Source organism: Sorex fumeus, unplaced genomic scaffold (assembly GCF_029834395.1).
Source record: "Sorex fumeus unplaced genomic scaffold, SorFum_2.1 ptg000023l, whole genome shotgun sequence".
NCBI lineage: Eukaryota > Metazoa > Chordata > Mammalia > Eulipotyphla > Soricidae > Sorex > Sorex fumeus.
Window position 1 is genome coordinate 557,739 of NW_026606080.1, and position 10,824 is coordinate 568,562.

Sequence of the window (10,824 nt, forward strand, 5' to 3'; positions counted from 1 at the left end):
GCACCAGGGGGCACAAATAGGTCGCGCTAACCAGGTCCCACCTGCATGGCAGCGTGTGCCCCCACACGTGACCGCACCCCAGCAGGGTTCGAGTGGTGGTACCACCCGCCTGGCGTGGAACCGGCGACCACTTGTTGCCCCCGATGGGCAGCAGGATCAGGGTGCCCCAGCCCGGAAGTTTAGGCCCTAGGGGACACAGGGCTCAGGGTCTACTGCCCCATGGGGCCCTTCTGGCCTGAGGCCTCACGGACATACACCCCCCACTCAGACACCCTGGGGCCCCCCAGTCTGAAAGGTTTCTCAGAACCTCCCATTACCATCCATATTGTTCCAGAAATGTCTCCCCATGACCATCTGGTACCCATCTCTGCTGCCCACCATGGACATGTGCTTTGCCCGACACTATCTGGGCACCCACTCCACCCTGTCCTCCCGACCCATCTCCCCGCTGCCCCAGAGTTTTCTCCCCTGGTTAACATTGGAACATTGGTCCTACAACGTCCCCAGAAGGGTACTGGAACTGTCATCACCATAAGATCAATAGCTGAGGATACTCAAGTTACCTTAGATCAACTCCTCTGTATGATTCACACAATGAAATATGTTCGCCTATAGTTTAACTTAGAAAATACGATAGCATAATGTTTGTTCTATAATAAAGTTGTTGCAACCTCTGTGGCGCCTGCACTGTGCATTTCTCTCCAAGAAGGTGAGTGGGCATCGCCCCGTCAGGGTGAGGGAGGGCAGGGAGGAGCCGGGTGCTCTGCAGTGCTCCCCATGCTGAGCGCTGAGATGCTCAGCGCGGCTCCCCTCTCCTCCATGCTGAGGGCCCTTGCCCATCGGGGGGAACCTCAGCTCCACTCAGCCCTGCCCAAGGCCAGGCCCCTCCCCTATCTGAAGCACCATCGTGCCCTCCAGACAAGCAGCTGAACGGCTGAGGACAGGGGAAGAGATGGGATGGGGGGCTCGGCGGAGGCACCTGCATGGCAGAGATAGCCCTGGACTTGCTCTCCATGAGGCCAAACTCCAAACACCTCCAATACTGGGATTGAGACTACAGGGGCGGGGCTGGTGCCCGAGAACAGTGGTCGGGCACAAGGTTCCATCCTGACATCCCGTACCTGCCTCCAGCCCCCAGGGGTAACTCCTGAGAGCAGAGTCAGAGGTGACCCTGAGCATCACTGGGGCTGGTGCAAAACTTGAAAGTACTTTAATCAACTCATAGGGGAGGGGTAGGGAGAGGAAGGATCAGTAGCTGTTTTAAAACCTCTAGGCTGCAGGCAGCGGACTCCAGGGCCCCCCGCCTCTCCCCGAGGACTGCACAGATTATTGCCCGATGTCAGCAGCCCACACTGCAGGGGCGGGGCTGACTGGGACTCGGGGGCCGTAGTTGGCGTGGAGAAATCAAACCCAGGGGCTGGGAGGGACTCAAGGGGGTGACTGAGCCCGGCACAGCCACGGCTCATCCTGACCTTGACGGAACCTGAGCATCACCTGCGGACAGGACACTCGCCTCCTCCTGATGTGGTCTGCTCCTCTGGAACAAGTGGCTGGTGGGCCACGGTCCTGCCCTCCCGGACCCGGGCAGGGTCACGGCTCTGAGGTGCGGTCACACGGGAAGGGACATGGGCTCAGACGTGGGGTGACACAAATGTGGACACGGGGGCCCTGAGTGGGCTCACACAGGGAGGGATACAGGGCCCTGAGGAGGGGTCGCACAAGTAGGTACAGAGGCCTCTGAGGTGGGGTCACATAGGAAGGGACACAGGGCTCTGTGGAGGGGTCACACAAGTCGGGACATGGTGCTTTGACATGCGGTCACAAGGGAGGGATAGAGGTTCTGAAGAGGGCTCACACAAGTAGGTACTTGGACCTCTCAGGGGGGTTACAGAGTTCTGAGGAGGGGATCACAAAATTAGGTACACGGACCTCTGAGATTGGGTCACACAGGGAGCATCACAGGGCTTTCAAGGGGGTATTACTAGGGATGGACAGGAGGCTCTGAGGAAGGGTAAAACAAGGAGGTACACATGCCTCTTAAGAGGGGTCACATAAGTAGGTACATGGGTCTCTGAGGTGTGGTGACAGGGGAGGGATATAAAGCAGAGGGTCACAAAGGGATGGTCACACGGGGTGTCACAGGGTAGGGACACAGGGCTCTTAGGTGGGTCACACGAATAGGACTCGGTGCTCAGAGGAGAGGTCACCCAGGGAGAGACAAGGAGTTAGGATAACAGGTCACACAAGCAGGAACATGGGACTCTGAGGTGTGGTGACAGGGGAGGGACACAGAGCTCTGAAATATGGTCAAAGAGGACAAACCTGGGCTTCTGAGGAGGGGTCACACAGGGAGGGTCACAGAGTCTGAGAAGGGGTCACACGGTGAAGGACAGTCTCTGAGAAGGTGTCACAAGCAGGGACATGGGGCTCTGAGAAAGAGGGACATGGGCACAGGGGTCACACGAGCAGGGACAGGGGTTCAGAGGTGAGGTCACACAAGTAGGGGTACGGGTCTCTGAAGAGGGGGCATATAGGGAGGGACATGGGTTCTGTAGTGGGGGTCACACAAGCAGGGACACAGGGCTCTAAGATGGAATCACTCGGCAAGGAAAAGAACTTGGGGGGGGTCACATGATGAGTACATGGGGCTCTGAGGTTGGAGGGTTTATGAGTAGAGTAAGAGGCTCTCAGTTGAAGTCACACAATCAGGGACTCTGGGCTCTGAGGAAGGGTCACACGAGCAGGAAGAGAGGGTTCTGGGAACAGGTCACAGGGCCAGGGCTAGGGGTTCTGAGGAAGGATCACATTAGCAGGGCCAAACGACTCAGGTGGGGTCAGTTGTCAGGGAAACAGGGCATCGAGGTAGCCTCACAGAACAGATCCATCGGACACTTGTGGGTCACACAAGCAGGAATGTGGCTCTCTGAAGTAGGGACACTCAAGCAGGGTACATGGCTCTGAAGTGTGGTTGCACATGAAGGGTCATGGGAATCTGAGGTGTGGTCACACAGGCAGGGACACGGGCTTCTGAGATGTGCTCAAGTTTGGAGGGACACAGGGCTCTGAGGAAGGGTCACACACACTGGAACATAGGGCTCTGAGGTTGGATCACATGGTTGGGGACTCATGATCTGTGGAGGGGGCACACAAGTAAGAACAAGTGTCTCTGAGGAGTGGTCACATTTGTGGGACATAGGGCACTGACATCAGCTCTGACACAGAGATCTAAGCTGAGATCACACAGGTAGGGACACAGAACACAGGGGTGGTTACATGTCTAGGATGTGGGACTCTAAGTGGGGGGTCACACAAGCAGGGACATGCGTTCTGATTATGGACACAGAGCAGGGTACGTAGTTGTGAGGCAGGGTCTCTTATGAAGAGTCATGGGAATCTGAGGTCACATGGGCAGGGACACAGGGCTCTGAGGTCGGTCAAAGTAGCAGAGACATGAAACTCTGGGATGGGGGGGTCACAAAAGCAAGGCTCTGAGGTGAGGTGACACAAATTGGGACAGGGCTCTAAGGAGATGTCACACAAGCAGGGACATGGGGCACTACAGTGGGATCACACGGGCAGGGGCAAATGACTCAGGTGGGCCACATGGCAGGAATATGCGCACTGAGGTGTATTCGCAGAACAGGGACGTCAAACACAAGCAGGGACGGGGTACTCTAAAGTGGGGGTAAACAAGCAGGGCACATAGCTCTGAGGTGAGGTGATACAAGCAGGGACATACAACTCTGAGGTGAGGTCATAAAAGCAGGGACATGGGATGCTCAGTTGTGGTTTCACAGGCAAGGCTGTGGGGATCGTGGGTGGCATTGACTGGATCTGAGGTGGATGATCACACTAGTAAGAACATGAGGTTCGAGTTCTGATCACAAAGGCACCATACAAGGCTCTGATATGGGGACACAACTGCAAGATACGAGGCTCTGAGGTGGGAGGTCACAAGAGAAGGGACAAGGTTCTCTGAGGTAGGATCACATGGGAAGGGCACTGGGCTCTGAGGTGAGGTCCCACAAGCAGAGATAAGAAGGTCTGAGGTGGGGTCACACAAGCAGGGTCATGAGGATCTGAAGTGTGTTCCCAAAGGTAATGCTCAAAGGTCAGTGTGGAGGTCACACAGGCAAAAACATGGAGTCTGATGGGTTGTCACAAAGGTAAGGGCACGGGTTTCTGAGGTAAGGTCAGGTAAGGGACTGCAAGGGTCACAGTTCTCCTCTGGGCATCACAGGTGAAAACAAACTCTAAATGGACAAAGAAGCCAGGAGAAGCAACACTGATTGAATCACAAACATAAGGGACAGTGGGCTGTGACGTGAGGTCACACAGCAGGGATGAAGGGGACTGTAAGGTGATGTTATACAGAGGATTCTGAGGTGAGGTCACACAGGCAGAAATCTGGGTTCTGAGGTGAAGTCACACACGCAAGGAGAGGGGGACACGAGGTGAGGTCACACTGGCAAGGACCAGATCTCTGAAGCAAGTCGGTGCAAGAAACAATGGCCCTCATGTGGGGGGTCTTTGTGCTGTCACAGAGTCAGAAACAAGTAGCTCTTAAGTGAGGTCACAAATGCATGCACCAGGACATCTGAGGTGGGGTCCCATGGACTCAGGTGGGGGGCGCTGAGGTCAGCTCATGCAGGCAAGAGTAGTGAATCTGTTGTGGCAGGGATTGGGACACTGTTGTGGGGTCAAAGAGGCAGGACAGGGAGCTTTTAGTTGAGGTCACACAGGCAGGGAAAAGGGGCTGTGACATGGGGCCACACAGCAAGGACATGGGTGTCTGAGGTGGGGAAGCACACTGGGCTTGATGTGGTTCCCAAGACAAGGGAACACAGTCCTGGGGCTGCTCCACACAAGGCAAGCGCCAGCCTTCCATGCAGTCACTTCAGCCAGCCCCTGAGCACCGCCAGGAGTAGCTCCTAGGCACAGAGTCAGGACTCCAGAGCACTGGCAGGCATGGCCCAAGCCATTAACCCTCCAATACAAAGCAACAACAAGCTGTGTGATGCAGCAAACAGTAGGGAGCATGTGAGGTGTGTGTGACGCCTTGGTTCTGGTCCTTGGCACATTTGAATTCCTTTTAAGAACCCAAAAACAACAACAGCAATAATAATAAAATAATAATAATAATGATGGGCTCAGGGGACCATATAGAGTGCTAGACTCGAACCTACCACCAGCAAGCATAACTTCCGGGCCCCCACTGAGTCAGCTTCTGGCCTGCAATATTTTACTTAGCACTTTCACTTTCCTCCCGTTATTTATACACCATGGTTTACAGAGCTGTTCATGAGGCATTGGTTATGGGCATTCAATAATCCAATCCCACTACTTCCCTTCCCCATTGTGCTCCTTTTCCCAAACACCCCCTTTCGAGATTTAATCATAAAGCTGGGCAGTTGAATGATTCTACCTGGTGGTGGTTGTGGGATCACGTTCACTTTTTTTTCCCCTTGAATTTCCACCTACACTGGAGCGACAGCTCTGCGGTAGGGAGTTTGCCTTGCATATGGCTGGCCTGTTCTCCACCCCTCTCGGAGAGCCAGGCAAGCTACTGAGAGTATCTTGCCGGCACGGCAAAGTCTGGCAAGCTACCCATGACATATTCGATATGCCAAAGACAGTAACAACAAGTCTTAGAATAAAGATGTTGCTGGGCCTGCTTGAGCAAATCGATGAACAATGGGAGGATAGTGCTACAGCGCTACTGCTGAATTCACAACCAAGGGATCACTTGAGTGACTTTTTCTCCCTCCTGCCCATCTGATTCTGGAAACGGTCTGTCTGCGGAAGAGACTCAGGCACTGGCCAAGACACACGGTGCTGGTCGCCAATGTGAAGGGACTGGGCTGGCCCTGAGCCCGTGCTGTCCAGACCCCTGCCTCAACCAAGCACAACCTGGACAGGATGCCCCAGACTCCAATGTCCACTGCTAAAGCTGGTGTGCAGCCTAGAAGCTTCCAGCATCTCCAGGCCCCGAGTAGGTCTGAGATACAGCAGAACTGTCACTAAGGGACCCTACAGAACTCACCCCTACTGCTGCACCCCTGCCACTTTTACCACCGATGGTCACTCCTCAGTGGCCACCACTCAGCTCCCAGCCAACAGAAGCACAGATGAGATGCTGCTCCTGGTTGGGAAGGGGAGCAGAGGGGGAGAGGGAGACCGCCCTCGGACAGCTGGCTGCTGAAGTGCCCAGGGGGCAGAAAGCCGAGGGCAGGGCTTGGGGTAGGGATGGGGAGACTGCCCTCATAGACCAGAGTGCTGCAGTGCACAGGGGGTAGGGGGCAGAGGGCAGAGGGCGCGGTGGGGGTGAGAGGAGTCAGCCCTCATACAACTGAGGGTGACAGTGCACAGGTATCTATTACTCAACTCCTGGAGGAGAGACTCATGTCCCTGTGATTCGCAATCCACTCCCCGCCCCTCTTTTAAACCCACTCTCCACTTCTTTTTTTTAATTATATTTATTTATTTTTTAATAGTGAGGCACCATGAGGTACAGTTGTAGACTTACACATTTTTGTGATTGGATTTCGATTATACAATGATCAAACACCCATCCCTCCACCAATGCGCATTTCCCACCACCATGGATCCCAGCATCCCCTCCCCCCCCAGCCCCCATCCCACCCTGCCTCTGTGGCAGGGCATTTCCCTCTCTCTCCTTTTGAGTGCCATGGTCTGCAAAAGAGGCATTGAGTGGCAATCATGCTGGTCGACAGTCTACCCTCAGCATGCTCTCCCATCGTGGGCGGATCCTCCCAACACCCTTTATTTGGTGTTCCCTTCTCTTTCTGAGCTCCCCCTTCCCCTAACATGTGTGGTTGTCCTCCGGGTCATTGAGTAAAATTCCTGGTACTAATCTCTGCCATACTTGGGTGTTAGTTTCCTATTTTGTTACTTTATGTTCCCCAGGGGCTGGTGCGATAGCACAGCGGGTAGGGCGTTCGCCTTACAAGCGGCCAACATGGCCGACCCGAGTTCGATTCTTCCGCCCCTCTCGGAGAGCCCGGCAAGCTACCGAGAGTATTCGATATGCCAAACACAGTAACAACAGTCTCCAATGGAGACGTTACTGGGCCCGCTCGAGCAAATATTCCCCAGATGGATGCAATCTTTCTATGTCTATCCCTTTCTTTCTGAGTCATTTCACTTAACATGATACTTTCCATATAGTACCACTTGTATGTAAACTTCATGACTTCATCTTTTCTAACAGCTACATAGTACTCCATTGTGTAAACAGGCTTCCTGGACGTGGCAGGTCCCCAGGGAAGTGAGGATCAGAATAGTTTCGAGGGGCCCACAGCGATAGGACAGCGGGTAGGATGCTTGCCGTGCACGTGACCAACCTGAGTTCCATCCCCTGCATCATGCACTGTCCCCCAAGTCCACCAGGAGTGATCCCTGAGCACAGAGGCTGAAGTAAGCAAGCCCTGAGCATCGCCAGGGATGACCCAAAAACAAAAGCAAGAAAGAAGTGTGAGACAAAGGTGCTGTCTGAGCCCACAGCCCCTCCTCCTCCTCCTGGCTCCCCTTCTCCATCAGTGCTGAGTGTTCCACCCCACCCCTGTGGTCCATTTGTCACTCCCGACCCACATCTGCCCAGGAACTCCGCCCTGCCGGGCTCCCTCCTGCACAGCCTTCTGTTTCTTTGGAATGTTGCTCCTTGGCCCCATCTCTCAGCTTTGTCACTGTCACCAGAGAAAGCAGAAACCATCCAGGATGCAGCTTGTGGTCGTTGTTGCCAACTGTGCACACCCCTGAGCCCGCCCTATTCTCCCGATACACACACACACAAACACATACTGAAATGTCCTGGTCCCCTGGTGCCTACCCTACATGACAATATCTGGGCTCTGGGCCTTCACCGTGGAGATGCGTATTTCTTTGGTCTGGGATGTGGATACACAGCACAGTTTAAAAGCTCCCGGGGATTTTAACATGCAGTGAAGATGAAGAACCAAACTGTACCCCCATAGACATTGCAAACACCCCATTTCTTTTTTCTTCTCCTTTTATGGAACCTCAAAGAAGTCAATGTTTTGACTCCATTCATAAACAAATCCGTAGTGGATGTAGTGCTAGTCCAGTGGGGAGGGTCCTTGCCTTGCACTAGCCACCGTGAGTTCGACCCCCAGCATCTCATCTGCTGCCCTGAGCCAAGTAGGTTGATCCCTAAACACACAGCCAGGAATAAGCCCTGAGGATGGAGCCAAGAGGAAATCCTGAGCAGCGCCAGCTGTGACCCAAATATCCAAACCTACAAGCATACACACACCCATTATCACCTTGGGGGCGCTGTTCTCCCCTGACAAATACTCTAAACTGGAACACAGGGGAGCGTCTCCTTGGGAAGAAATCACGCCACATGATTCTGGCTGTGGAGTGGAACTGGGGGCAGGGGGAGATACAAATTTGGGTTTTTTGCGGCTCTTCCAGTGCAAAGGGATGCACCTGGGATCCAGGCCAAAGCCCCTCCAGCCCTCGCTTTCCCCTTTTCCGTGCAGATCCCCCAACACAGGTGTTCCATGAGGCAGCAAGGCTGGGGACTCAGACTCCTCCCCCTGGTGCTGCTGGGAGCTCCCAGGCGCCCTGAGTCTGAAGGCCCAACAAAGGGGCTCCTTTCTCTTTGCGCCCCCTCGTAGGCAGCCCTGTAGGCACATCTGCCAGCTACAGAGGGACCCCGACTGGCATCTCCTTTCTCGTGGAGAATGGGGAGTTGGGCCAAATCCGGTGGCTCTCGGGGCTTTCGGAGGCTCTCCTGGCTCTGACAGCCCACTTTCTGACACGGCTGACCCCCACTCCCTGACGGAGCCCGCGACCCCTGACGCACTCTGCGGCCCCGTGTTCCGACACCCCTGATGGGGGACACGTGACAGGCGACACGTTCTGACGCCCCGTTTCCTGACAGACCCTGCGCCCCTGACACACCTGATGTCCCGCGCCCTGACAGACCCCGCGCCCCGTACAGGGTCTCACACCCCTGAGGGCCCGCGCCCTAACAGACCCCGCGCCCGTGACGCACTCTGGCGCCCTTGACGCCCCATTTCCTGACAGACCCCGCGTCCCCTGACACGCTCTGCGCCCCGGGTTTCAACGCACCTGACGTCCCGTTTCCTGACAGACCCCCCGCCCCTGACAGGGTCTCACACACCTGATGTCCGGCTCCCTGACAGGTTCCGACGTCCCTGACAGGTTCTCACACCCCTGACGCCCCACGCCTTGCCAGACCCCGCGCCCCTGACACGTTCCGATGCTCCTGACAGGGTCTCACACACCTGATGACCCTGGCCCTGACAGACCCAGCGTCCTTGACAGGGTCTCACACACCTGATGTCCCCCTCCCTGACAGGCCCCGCGTCCTTGACAGGGTCTCACACACCTGATGCCCCGCGCCCTGACAGACTCCGCGCCCCTCACAGGCTCTCAACCCCCCTGACGATCCACGCCCTGACAGGCCCCGCATACCATCCCCGATGCTCCGCGCGGCGGTTTTAACGCACCTGCTGTCCCGCCTCGCGTCCCTCGTCGGCGCCCGCACCTGCTCGGGCTCCCACAACGCATGCGCAGGTGATGGCACTAACGGCCAGCGGAAGTGACATCACGAGCCGCCCGGAGGCCGAGCCCAGGGCTGTGTGGCCGGGCCCTGGGGGCAAGGGGGACACCAGGGCACCCAGCCGCACAGCCTTCAACTTCGTCTCTCTTCCCTGTTCCCCCCTGCTCCTTCTCCCCGCAGGCTCCTTCTTGCAGTGCTCCGTTAGCAGAGGCCCAGCTGTAGAATCCTCCCGCAGGCCCTCCCTCCCCAGCCCTGCCAGCTCACTGCTTACACCCAGTCCAGAGAACAGCGGGCCTGGAGGAAATCGGGGACGGAAGGGGGTTTGAGGAGCCCACCCAAGTCTATGCATGGAAATATAGGTCTCTGGGAGCATGCAAGCAAACTCAAGCGGCTACCCGGGGCTTGCCTCCAGGTGGGGACTTTGCTTGCCCCGGAGCACAGGAGACTTGCTCTTTCCCACTATTTGGATATTTTAGATTTTGCTCTTTTTCAATATTTTAGATATTTTAGACCTGTATGTATGCCTAGTTAAAAAAAAATCCGTTGTGGGCCAGGGGTCCAACGGGTAGGACACTTGCTTTGCATGCCACTGACCTGGGTTCCATCCCCAATATCCTACATGAACCCCCAGCCCAGCAGGATTCTTTAGTGCAGAGCAGGAGGTAAACCCTGAGTACCACTGCGTGTGCCCTCCCCACCCCGCCTCCCAAAAGACTAGAATTCAAAATCAAAGCCCAGCTGTGCCCAGGGCTTCCTCCTGGCTCTGCACTCTGGGATCATTCCTGGGGTGTTCAGGGGACTGTATCGGGTGCAGGGATTGAACGGGATCAGCCACATACAACACAAAAGCCCTATCTGCTGTAGAAAACTCGCTAGCCCAACCCCAGGATCCTTCAGAACATTTCTTTTCAGTGTAAGAGGTTTTACACCAAGAAATAGGCAAGAACTTCAAATAATCTGCATTGAGGGACCGTAGCAATAGTACAGTGGATAGGGCATTTGCCTTGCATGTAGCTCATCTGGGTTTGATCCCTGGCACCCTGTAAGGTTTGATCCTTGGCACCCCATCATTCAAAACATGAGTGCAGGGTGAATGTTCGACTGCTGAGTTGCAATCCCAACCCCCCCAACCCCCCCCAAAAAATCAGATTCTTTATCTTGTGGCAGTTGTCAGAGTCTGCTCCAGGGCACATCCAATGCTGAGCAGCCAGAAGCAAGCCCAGAAAAATTTCACAGTGGTCCTCTGAGCCTGC

At 55.4% G+C, this 10,824-nt stretch overlaps 1 protein-coding gene across 1 annotated transcript in view; it reads left to right on the forward strand.

Annotated features, from left to right (window-relative positions):
* Positions 1-9,614, forward strand: part of LOC130023312 (patatin-like phospholipase domain-containing protein 4) — a 33,769-nt gene extending 24,155 nt beyond the window's left edge. Inside the window, exon 5 of the mRNA XM_056113787.1 lies at positions 9,438-9,614. Coding sequence (XP_055969762.1) covers positions 9,438-9,614 — 177 coding nt within the window. The remainder of the gene's footprint in view (positions 1-9,437) is intronic.
* Positions 9,615-10,824: the final 1,210 nt, after the last annotated feature.